A 12,275-nucleotide genomic window follows, 5' to 3' on the forward strand; every position below is an offset into this window, starting at 1 on the left:
GGGTTGTGTGTTTCTTATAGGGGCTTATTGGGGTAAGAAATTACCACAACAGGCAGGTGTGTTGGAGAAGCTGGCAGCATACAGCATTTCCATTGAGTCCTGGTGGCATTTGTCCACAGACCCACACTCAGGATGGAAGCAAGAAAACGGAGCAAGAGTTCAAGGTAAACCTCAGCTACATAGCCAGGGAGTTCCAGACATCCTGCTCCACATAAGACCTCGTGTCCAAAACAAACACGACAAAAACCATTTTGTCTAGCGATTCCATCCAAGCAGGAATAAACTCAGGACTCAGTTCACATTTCATGCTTTTTATTGACCTTCAGAAAGGGCCAGCCATGCTGGTAGATGGATTCACTGTCCCAGTCTTCCCAGGCCTTCTGCAGCATGGGTAACAGCATCAGTGATGGTGTGGGTGACCTTCTCAGTGACCTCCTTCACCACTCTGTCCCCTGATTCTTGGGCTCTCTTTAGGGCATCATTAAGAGCTGTTAGAGAAGAAAGAAAATTGTGACTCACTGTGCTTCCAGCAGGAGAGGCCTGTGAGGTGAGGTCATCTTACGGGGTCAACTCTGGAGCAGCACCTCCCACCACATACAAAGGGCAGAATGCTTCCATCATTCTAACTTGGTTTGAAACCCCACCCCAACCCGCCAACTTTCAAACCATCTCTTAATATTTGAATGAGGCATCACTAACAACTCATGGGTGTACTGGCTACTTACACTTCTGGAAACTAAAGGTTTGTATTCTTTTTGTTTTGTTTTTGTTTTGTTTTTTGTTTTTTCCCCGAGACAGGGTTTCTCTGTGTAGCCCTGGCTGTCCTGGAACTCACTCTCTAGACCAGGCTGGCCTCGAACTAAGAAATCTGCCTGCCTCTGCCTCCCAAGTGCTGGGATTAAAGGTGTGTGCCACCACCACCCAGCCTCTTTGACTATTTTTAGGTTGATTGCTACATTGAATTATTGTTTTGTTATTTTCTCACAGTCTGTAGCCTTCCTTTGACTTAACTTCCAGTTTGCTTTGCTTCTTGTATTCCCCACTCCCACCCCTCCTATGTAAAGTAATAAAGTTTCATATTAACAAATTTATCTAACATTTTCTTTATGACTGCTGGGTTGTTTGGGGTTTTTTTAAATCTCAGTCAAAAAGAGCTTCCCCTCTCCAGGATTGTACTAATGTCTCTTATGATACTCTAAATCTTTGTGTTCTCAAAATTCCATGTTGTAATCCTCAAGACCATCCCATGAAGAGCTGGGAGGCATGGTTCTGGTCAGCTTAGTGGAGTGGATGGAGCCATCTTGAGCAAGAGAGGCAACACCCAGGAGAGCCCACGTGAGGACACGACAGAAAGGTGCCACGCATGAGCCAGGAGCCAGCTTCACCAGATGCTCCTCTGCTGCCACCGGGGGTTCCAGACCTCATTGCCCAGAGCAACACATTTCTTTCCTTTCCTTATTATGCCTCTTTTTTCTTGAGTGAGGGCCTCACTCTATGGTTCAGGCTGGGTTGATGCTTGCTATGTAACCCAGGCAAGCCTCAAACTCACAATCTTCCTGCCTCATTCTCCCAGGTTCTGGGATCAAAGGCATGCTCCATGCACTGGTTACAGAAACAGCGAGTTCTGCTGTTTAATGAACCGATGGGTTCCTGGCATTTCATTTTAGCTGTTTAGCTTAAACAATTATGCCTAACAATTTAATATATTCATATATTTAAATGTAAGTCCTTCGTCCAGCTGGACGCCACTAGGTTGTAGAGAGTGGAGGTGACATGTTTTGTACACTGTTCTGTTCATGGCATAACACACAGTAGAGTTTTATATAAATACATATTTAAATACATGATTGTCTAGTTTAAATGTTCTGTCCCTATGCACTGCCACGTCAATTTTTTTTGAGGTATTGTATTGTCTTCTCAACATTCCGCAGAGAAAACAGCCTGGATGGAGCCCTAACACAAGGTACAACCTACAGATAATTGCATATGGGGAGAACTACGGATAATTGCATCCCAGCTGAGAGAGTGCTACATCTGGGGCAGGGCTGGATCTAGTTGAGCAAGAAAAGGATCAATGCTAGCACTGGGGCTTCCTTCCTCCCTCCCTGTCTCCCTGCCTGCCTACTTCATTCTCTACCTCCCTACTTATTTCTGTTCCCATTCTGGGGATGCAACCACTCCACATTAGGTAAGTACTCTACCGCGGAGCAACACCCAGCCCTCTGTCCTTTCCTCCCCTCTCCCCCGCTTCTCTCCTTCTTTCCTCCTCCCCTATCTCTCATCTCCAAACAACCTCAGCCTTACCCTTCTCTCCAACCTCCTTGGCATGGCCCACCACCTCGCTCACCACCTCTTCCACTGCATGAACTAAAAAGAGAAGACAAATTCAGAGTGAAGGTATATATAAGCCCGCTTCCCTCACGATGGCCTGGGTGCCTCTAGACAATAAGGTAAGACTGGTATGCTGCCCCCAGTCATGACAGACAACCTAAAAAAAAAAAACTCTAACTGCTTCTCTTCTTAGACCCTCAAAACCCCTGGCTGCTAGAGATGTATAGAGCCCTCCATGCCCTTCCCCTCAACCAGGAAGGGCATGGTTACCTAGAACAGCCTCTGCCAGCTGGAGGCCTGAACCAAAGTAGGTTTGTTGGTCAGTTAGCTAGTTAGTTAGTTAGTTTGTTAGTTAGTCAGGAAGAGCTGGCTGTCCTGCTTCAGCCACACCTGGATATCCCCAGAGAAGCTAAGTTCCTCAAGGCAGCCCTTCCTGGAAGGGGGTTTCCCTACCTACCTCCAGGTTCTGGGAGATTTTGTGGGAGCATGCTTGAACCTAAATTTCAGAGACAGAACTATTTCTAATACCACTTTCCACTGCTGTGTCCCTCACAACTTAGAAGGTTGGAAGAATAAGGGTATCAGGGGCTGGAGCAATGGCACTGGCTGCTCTTTCCAGAGGTACCGAGTTCAATTTTCAGCAACCACAGGGGTGGCTCTCAACCATCTGTAATGGGATTTTATGCCCTCTTCTGGTGTGCCTGAAGATAGCTATGGTGTTCTCATATACATAAAATAAATAAATAATTCTTTTAAAAAGAAGAGAGGAAGAGGAAAAGGAGGAAGAGGAAGAGGAGGAGGAGGAGGAGGAAGAAGAAGAAGAAGAAGAAGAAGAAGAAGAAGAAGAAGAAGAAGAAGAAGAAGAAGAAGAAGAAGAAGAAGAAGAAGAAGTAGTAGTAGTAGTAGTAGTAATGGCAGTAGTAGAAGGTCAGATCCAGCTGCTGGGTTAAGAATGAAGTACTGATGTGTCTGTCGCAGCCATTTCCAAAGAGACCACCAACTTGACAAAGGTGTTTATCTGTGTCCCGAAGTGGGACTCATATGAGCATGTACCGACAGACCTTGGCTGGCAGAACCATGTACTAAGGTTCTTGGAAGAAATAGAAATGTCCTTTTAGGGGGCTCAGCAGTTAAAAGCACTGACTACCACAAAGGTCCTGAGCAACCATATGGTAGCTCACAACCATCGGTAATGAGATCTGATGCCCTCTTCTGGGGGTGTCTGAAGACAGCTACACGGTACTTACATATAATAATAAATAAATCTCTAAAAAAGAAAAGAAAAGAAAACAAATGTCCTTTTAGACTTTGAGCAGGATCAGACTCCATGGTTTCATAATAAAAGGACCTTTGAAGCGTCAAAGCATGGTGAAAATGAAAATCTACCCTCCTATATTTCTGAATAAACGGATCAAGCCAGGCAGGATTTTTGTTTCGTTTTGCTTTATAGGTCTTGCAAAAATCCAGGGCCTTGCATAGACAAATGTTCTACCACCAAGCTATAGCCTCAGGCCCTGAAATAAGCAATACTGGCACAAAAGGTACTCCAGGCTTCCAGAAGGAAGGACCCAAGCCACCAGCTCTTCTCCCAGCAGCACCTAGGTTCTGCTGGCCTCCTGGAGTCTCCTTGGGGTTGGCCTACTCCTGACCTCCAAGCAAGTTCAGCCTGGGTCATAGAGCAAATCCTTAGTAGGAAGGCTACCCGAGCAGTGACTCTTCTTGAGCAACTACCCCAGCCTCTGTGGCCCCAGTTTTGCTATTTTCTGGTGGGGCCAGTGGGCCAAGCTTCCTGACGGGCCTCTGCCTACCCAAAGACTCTTGCCTGCCTGCTGGAATCAGCTCTCCACAGACCCAGAGGAGTCGGCCACCAACTTCTGGGCAGATGGAAAGCCCAGGCCCTTACCTGCTCCCTCAGTGGCTTTCTCAGTGCGGTGGGCCAGGCCCTCGGCCGCCAGCTTCCCCAAGCCTCCCAACATCTTGAAATAGTAGACAATGACAGGTAAAGCTCCTCGGACTGGAAGAGCGTGCTTTTATATACGCCTCTCGCAGCCTACCAGGCTCCGGGGCACCAAGCCCTTAGCCAGCCAGAAGTAGGCTAAGCAGATGAGTCAGTTCAGAGCCTGGGTGGGGCTACCCCAGTACTGTGCACAACCCTTTTTTCAATGAGCCCCCACCCACTATCCCCTCTACAAGGACCCTGGGAAGCAGAGATCAAAGGCAGAAGCAGAGAGGTCAGCTCTGAACAGGTCTGGTCCCCAGGGCAAGGAGCTCAAATGTTCTATGAGAGGATAGCACTTGGGCACAACTGTTCTGCCAGGTCCTGGCTGGGATCTAAGCTCTCTAAATCTGGGCACTGATGTGTACTCAAGACCTCTGGGGTGCCTGTCAGAGTCCTGACTGGGGTCTAGTCAGGCTTAGAAAGCTTAGCACCGAAGCACCGCGGAGGTCAGACACCATTGCCAAGGACCCTGCCCCAGCAGAACAGCCTTGGACAGGAGGCTCAGAATGTTGCCTGACCATCTGGAGGGCACAACATTGACCCATCTGGTCATCCTGGCTCACTCAGCTGATTTTTTACTCATCCTAGCTCCCAGGTTACCTAGGACAGGGGCAGCCAGCACCCGGGAGCGTTCTGGCTGCTTTGTACCTTGCGGTGCAGCTTCTAGGGAAGTCTGTGAGTTCAGTAGCCATTTAGCTTCCCACATCCTAGACAACGAGGCAGAAGACCCCATCACCTCTTGGGGAGATCTATCTCTAACTAGAATTCCTCCAAGGGGCAGTTCTACAGCTTCCCAACGTGTCAGATGCAGAAGGTCAGGCTGCCTCCCTCATTACTCAGGATAGGCAGAGATTCCTCAAGCCGCATTCCACATCTCACCTCCCTTAATCACTAGTCCAAACAAAGCCTCGGTTTCTTCATCTATAAAATGGGATAGCTATGCCTTCCTGGCTGTGTCATTGATAGTCAGTGGGACAAGGACACAACCTCTTGCAAATACCTGTTCCCTCCTGCTCATCAAAGAAGATCCTCTAGACAGTAGGCCCTGCTCACTACGACAGGGGCCAAGGTGCAGCTGGGATGTTAGACCCCCTTGAAGCTAAAGAGCTGAGGGATGTGAACTCCATCCGCCTAGGGACAGGGCCAGAAGGTCATCCAATGTTCCCATTCACATAATCTAGACTATGGCTAAATCTAGACTCCTCCCTGTAAAGCCTCTCTCATCCCTCAAACCCGTCCTGCTAGGTATGACAGGACTTAATTAGTGTTTACCAAACCAAGGGCCCTCATAGCCCATGCCCTTTAGAGCCGAGGCCCTCTCACATTCCTATGTGGTCTTGGCAGACCCTGGGCTGTGGTTAAAGGGTGCGGGACCTCCAGTCACATGGCCAACCCCCATTCATATCATTGCTATCTCCTTGGGGCAAAAGTGGATAGACATGTGATTTGGAAGAGCCCTTCTTAAGGAAAAGAAGGCCAGGAAAATGATGAGTCAGTGGGCAGAGCACTTGCCACACAAGCCAAAGAGCCTGAGTTCAAATCCCCAGGATCTGCATAAAGCCAACTTCAGTAGGGAGTGCCCATAATCCTGCAACTAGTACAGGGAGGTGGGAGACAAAGGCAGGAGAACCCCAGGATGCTTGTAGACTAGCTAGCCTGGTCTGTACAGTGGGAAAAAATTAAGAGACTCAGTCTCAAATAAGGTGGTAGGTGAGAGCTGATACCCTATGTTGTCCTCTGACCACGAATGTGTCACAGCACACACATGCCTGCTGCATTCATACACACAATGTACATACACACAAAGACCTTTTTAAAAGAGAGAAAAGAACACAAGAATGTGATTTTTGCTACTTGTACAACTGAATATATGTATATGTATAATATATATACATATATATTATATATATGTATACATACATACATATGTATCCTCATGGCTGCGAAAATGGCCATGAAAGTGAGGTCCCTGGAACTCAAGTAGGTCCAGATCTCCCTATCTTTCCCACTTAAGACAAAATTCTAAATATCCCTTCCACTTGGGGTGTTAGCCTGGGAAAGGAGTATACTAATGGGGGGCTTATAAAATGCATGGAGATACTTCAGGAACCATCAACTGCTCCCATTGAGGGTGCATGTGACCCCTACTCTCATAAGGGTTCTTTCTTGCTATTCCCTTGCCAGTTTTAGAAGCCTCTGGACCCCTTCCTATAGACCACTGCTTAGTTCTCAGCTTGGTTCTTCTCTCTGAAGCTCACCAGCCCCAATAGACCCTTGTCAAAAGTCAGCCCACACAGCCCAAGGCACTGTTCCTTTCCCCTGCCCTTCAAGCCCCAATGCCCAGGGACCCTGCCCTTCTTAGAACAGTGTCTCTGGGTGAGCACTCCAGTGATGTCACACTACTACCCTTTGCCCAGACACACCCCCCGCCCCCCAAGTGCCTGGCTAGGAAAAATCAAGGGACTAGGAGAGACCAAACTGTCCAGAGATGGACTTAGTTCCCTGACCCTATGGCTCTGGCCCTGGTCCAGTCTTACTGGACATTCAGCTTCAACTAGGACCTGTTCCCTGTTTTCCCAAGCCACCCTGAGTGTCCTGAAAGGTCCTCTGTGCTCCTCCTCTAGACTCCTGAGACTGAATCCCTTTCTAGCTAAAGATTCTCCTAACCATGACGGATTCTGGTCTGTGTTACTGGGCAGCTTTCCTTGCCTGCTTGAGGTTGACGATGCCTCAGGTGGGGGTCTGTCCTCCATTGCCCCACCTTGGAAGACATTGCAGGGGAGCAACCCTTGAACACAGACACCCAGGCAAACCTATCCTGAGCCAGCAGGCCAAGTCCAGTCTTCCCTTGGTCAGGGAGAATCTGGCTTTAACAGGAGTAAACTAATTTTCCAAGGAGAATTTGCTCAGCAGCCCAGCTTGGCAAAGGACCTGCTGGCTGAATCATCAAGTCGAGGAAAGCTGATTTTTCAAATACCAATTGCCAACTTAGCAAACACCGGTGCTCTTTTTAAAATGTTTACTTTGAGTGGCTAAATACATAGGCTGTCTCACGTCTGACTGTTCACAGGGGCAAACCATAAGAGACAGTGGGACATTAATCATCTGGAATTATAGCAACTATTATCTCTCTGGATATCTCATCTCAGAAGGACAGGAGATTCCTGTCTCCTGGGGCTAGGGCTAGGGCTGTGGAAAAGTCAAGGGACAGAAGCTGTGGCCATCATCTGAGAAACATGGCCACTTCCAAACTATGTACAAGGAGGCAGCTGGGAAAATAGCTACCTCTTCAGCTTCCAACCAGCCTCTTCCCTCTGACTGGTCCCAGTCTGGCTCAGAGCTGGGAGCCCAGGAGAGCTGTCCAGGGAGGAGCTGGTAGAAAGTGGGTGTGGAGGGGAACAAAATACCAGCTTATCCCTCCAGAAACAGTGGCTTAATTCTAAACCACCTCTCTCTCCTCCTTAGAATTGTGTGGGACAACAAAAGAAGGAAAATAAAGCCAGTCATCAAGCTTAATTTCAGAGTTGTTACCACTGCTGTGAAAAGCAGTGTGGTGATTCATTGAAATACTGAAACCCGGAAAATATGATCCCAACTCCTTCTGGCTGCAGACCCAAAGGAAATGGAAGGGATGTCTCAAAGAAATACCCATGCCCCTATGTTCTCTGCAACATTAGCCACAATAGCCAAGATTTGGAAACAGCCAGATGTCCATCAACGAAGAGTGACTTAGCTAGGTGTGATGCTGCATGTTTGAGAAGCAGAAGCTGGACTATCAGGAGTTCAAAGTCAGCCCCTGCTATATAATGAGTTCAAGGCTATCACACGCTATGTGAGACCTGGTCTCAAGAGAAAGAAACAAACAAAACCAACCAAACAAAACCAAGCAACAAAAAGTGGCCAACAGGAGTTCACTATGTATGCACAACGCAATATTAATGAGCTTGAAAGATCAGGCTTTGCCATTTGCAGTAACATGGGCCTCGGCATTATGCTAAGTGAAACAAAGTGTAGACAGACAAATGTTGAATGATCTCACTTATATGTTTAGTCTACAAAAGCCAGATCCACAGATGCAGAGAGTAGTGACTCCGGGGATGGGAGGAAAGAAAGGCACACTGAATAAAAGCACCGATCTGTGCTGGCGTTGTGGCTCAGGCGGGAGGGTGCTTGGCTAGCATGCATGAAGCCCTGAGTTCAATTCTCAGCTCAAGATAAACCAGATATGGTGGCACACACTTCTCATCTCAGCACTAAAGCTCATCCTCGACTGTATAAGCTCCAGGCCAGCCTGGAACCCACAAGTTCCTGTTTACAGTGGTGGTGCATGCCTTGAGCAGAGACAGGCGGATTTCTGAGTTTGAGGCCAGCTTGGTCTACAGAGTGAGTTCCAGGACAGCCAGGGCAGCCCAGAGAAACCCTGTGTACAAAAACCAAAAACCAAACCAACCAGACAACCAGCTTACCTTCCCATCCTGGCAGAGCTACAGAACACCATGAAATAATTAGTGAGCAGAAGGTTATTCCAGGTTGCCTCTTTGTGGGAGGATTAAGGTAGAGGACCTTCATTGTCTTGCTAATTGAAACTGGTCTGTTTGGTAACTCTGTAGTTTCTTTTCTTTTTTCTTTTTTTTTTGGGGGGGGGGGGCATGGGGGGTTTCCAGACAGGGTCTCTCTGTGTAGCCCTGGCTGTCCTGGAACTCACTCTGTAGACCAGGCTGGCCTCAGAAATCCGCCTGCCTCTGCCTCCCAAGTGCTGGTATTAAAGGCATGTGCCACCACCCAGCAACTCTATAGTTTCTTCGGTCCAGTCCTCTGGGAGAGACAGATAAACAGATTTCATCTTGGTTGCATGGAACTTTAGCATAAGTGACTCCATTTTGATTTTTTTGTTTGATTTTGTTTTTTGAGACAGGGTCTCTTTTCATAGCTTGGGCTGTCCTAGAACTTATTATGTAGACCTCTGCCCTTACTCCTGCCCCACAACCACCCCTCCCCCACCTCTGCCTCCTGAATGCTGGAATTAAGGGCATGAGCCACCACAACCAGCCCTCCAGTAATTTTTAACTTGGTCTTTGCAGATGTTTACTTCAAAACAAGGCCTCCTATAATATGTATTTGACAAAAATCAACAAACACCAATAACACTAAATGTTCCCCATAGTCCCAGTATGGGTCAAGTGTCTCCAGGATTTGCAAATCCTCACAGATTTGCAGATTAAGGGGGAGGGGTGACTGTTTCAATTGAATTCGGGCCACATGAGTGAAAACACTCAAGGCTTCCACTCCTCATTTGGGGCTTCCTTTTATGGGGTTCAAGAGAAAGAGGGCTGGCTTCTATGTGTAGTTTCTACTTTGACAGTTTAGGCCATCTATTCATTTTTCTTACTGAACATGTCCTTCCCATAATGCATCAAAATGATAAATAGGGAATTACCCCTAAAAGGTTACTAGAGGACACAACTTTGCCTCGCTGCACATACACTCAAAACTAGGTCAGGCCAGACTGACCCTTGTATTCTTCATACCTGGATAGGATAGAAATTGTCTAAATTTGATTGTTACGGTGGGGGGGGGGAGCCTAAGCTATTGTTCAGAGATGGGGGTTCATGTAGCCAGATGCAGGTGGAGGTCAAGGGGCTCTGAGGTTGGTAAGTGCATTTGGAGAGGGATAGGTGTGTACACAGTAGAAGCAGATGAAGGAACTAGGCTGTCAAGTGCATTATTACAAGAGAAGGGAGTGTGCATAGCCAAAACCAAAGGGGGGTGGGGAGTGGGGGCGTGTTGAGACCAAAGTGCTAAATTATCTCCTGTGTCTGCCAGGCTCATTAAAAACTCAGGATATCCAGGCCTCAGGGCCTGTGCCTCTATGTCCAGCTACTACATAAGAGGCCTCCCTAGGACACCAAATCCCCACAGGCAATCACGGGCAACTTAGTGAGACTTCCCATCTCAGGGGACAGGGGCTGGTGGTGTAGATTGAGGCTGTGCCTAGCTAGCTTCTGTGAGGTACACATCCCTTCCTGACCAAAACCTGTTTATTTCTTTCATGTCTTGTAAGTTTTTGGCCTGCATATATTTGCCTGTATATGTACTATGTGTATGCAGTATTCTTGGAGGTGAGAAAAGAGCTCCGGATCTGGAATTGCAGATAAATGTGAGGCACCACGAGGTACTGGAAACCAAACCCAGGTGGGCTACAAGAGCAGCAACTACAGAGGCACCTCTCTCTACCCACACCCTTCTCTCTTAACTTTTAATATCTTTAAAAGTAAAAAATGCTAGCTGGGTGGTGGTGGTGGCAGTGACACACATATTTAATCCCAGCACTAGAAAGACAGAGGCAGGTGGATTTCTGGGAGTTCGAGACCATCCTAGACTACAGGGTGAATTCTAGGACACAACTAGGACATCCAGGGCTTCACAGAAAAAAAAAAAAAAAAAAAAAAAAAAAAAAAAAACCTGTCTCAAAAATACAAACAAAAAAAGAAAGAAGGCAAACATGCCACACATACTGGAATATTATAAATCTTTATGGGCCCTTTACCCAGTTGTAAATATTGTCATCTCAGATCCCAGATAGCTTATCAGTGTTTCAGTCCTGAAAACAATTCTGGGAGGAAAGACTTCAACCAATCAGGATGCAGCAGAAAATACTTCAGCCTAAGGAGGGACTGGAAGCTTCAGCTGTAGATCTAAATCAAGAATAAAGTCGTGCCTGGGCTTGGGCAATGGGATGCAAATGCTACTGAGTTTTCACAAAGTGGAAAGAAGAGAGGAGAGAAGGGAAGGGAGATTGGCAAGTAGGAAATTCTGCTCTTGCCTGCTTACAGTCTAAAGGGAATCAAGGCTGGGAAGCTGTCAGGGACTTGCCTGTAACCCCAGTACTAGGGAGGTGGGAACCTAGGTGAAGAGTTAAATGCCGGCCTGGGCTACGTACTGAGAACCTGCCTCAAAATAAATAAACAAACAAATACAGGACTTTGCTGATGCCTGGTTAAGAATGAGTACTGCTCTTGCAAAGTCCATGAGTTCAGGTCCCCAGCACCAAGTGTCCATTTGTCAGTCAGTTCACAACCACCTGAGACTCCAGCTCCAGGGGGATCTGATGCTTCTGCGTTCCTCAGACACCTGGACTCACATCAGTGTGTGTGTTTGTGTGAGAGAGAGAAAGAGAGAGAGAGGGAGAGGGAGAGAGAGAGACAGAGAGACAGAGAGACAGAGAGACAGAGACAGAGAGACAGAGAGAGACAGAGACAGAGACCACACCAGCTCCAGCTAGGCAAGGATGCTTTATGAATGCATTGCAGACAGAAAAAGCTGAGTGTTGGGCCACGGCACCTGAAGAAGAGCTTGACCAGGTGGTCATCGAAAGGGAAGCCATTGGGCTGAGACAGAGAGGAAGGGAATGCCTGAGAGACAGCGGGCAAGTGGCTAGTGCATGGCTTTGGAGCGCAGGTAACATGGGAAGACTCAGCTTTCAACTGGAATAGAAAGTCTAATTCAGAAACGTGCCACCAAAAATCTTTCCTAGAAACCCGCTGACCCCACAGAGTTGACCTTTATCCTCTCCTAGCAAGAGCTGGGCCCCACACCCATGCCTAAGGTAAGAAGCAACCATGTGAGCCGCCTGGGATGTATTCCTAAGTCACACTGGAGAAGGACAGACAACAGAAAGACAGTGGGACATCATAGGTCCAGCTCTTGGCCCCGGCTCCCGACCCAGACCTAGTTTCTGCAGGTGAAGTCTTTTGGAGACGCCAAAAACCCTCAGACAGCCTGAAACGTCCCTTTAGGACTTTCTCCTTGATCTAGAGGTAATGATATCGGCTCCTTTTGCACACTTGGGGAGGGCTTCTTTGGGGAGTGAGGGGGAACAGTCAGCCCCATGGATCCAAGTATGGGTGCAAGCAAGGAGTGAGGATGAAGAAAGTCCAGAGCATAG

The 12,275-nt window shown here is 47.6% G+C and overlaps 1 protein-coding gene across 1 annotated transcript; it reads right to left on the bottom strand.

Annotated features, from left to right (window-relative positions):
• Positions 1-295: 295 nt before the first annotated feature.
• Fam25a (family with sequence similarity 25 member A) lies at positions 296-4,361 on the bottom strand. The gene is made up of 3 exons (XM_031361602.1): positions 4,235-4,361; positions 2,305-2,367; positions 296-488 (listed from the first exon to the last, which is right to left on the bottom strand). Exons 1-3 carry the CDS (start codon positions 4,305-4,307, stop codon positions 355-357), a joined length of 270 nt encoding a protein of 89 aa, XP_031217462.1. The 5' UTR covers positions 4,308-4,361; the 3' UTR covers positions 296-354.
• Between the last annotated feature and the right edge of the window lie 7,914 nt (positions 4,362-12,275).

This window comes from Mastomys coucha, unplaced genomic scaffold, assembly GCF_008632895.1.
Source record: "Mastomys coucha isolate ucsf_1 unplaced genomic scaffold, UCSF_Mcou_1 pScaffold9, whole genome shotgun sequence".
In the NCBI taxonomy this organism is placed as follows: Eukaryota; Metazoa; Chordata; class Mammalia; order Rodentia; family Muridae; genus Mastomys; species Mastomys coucha.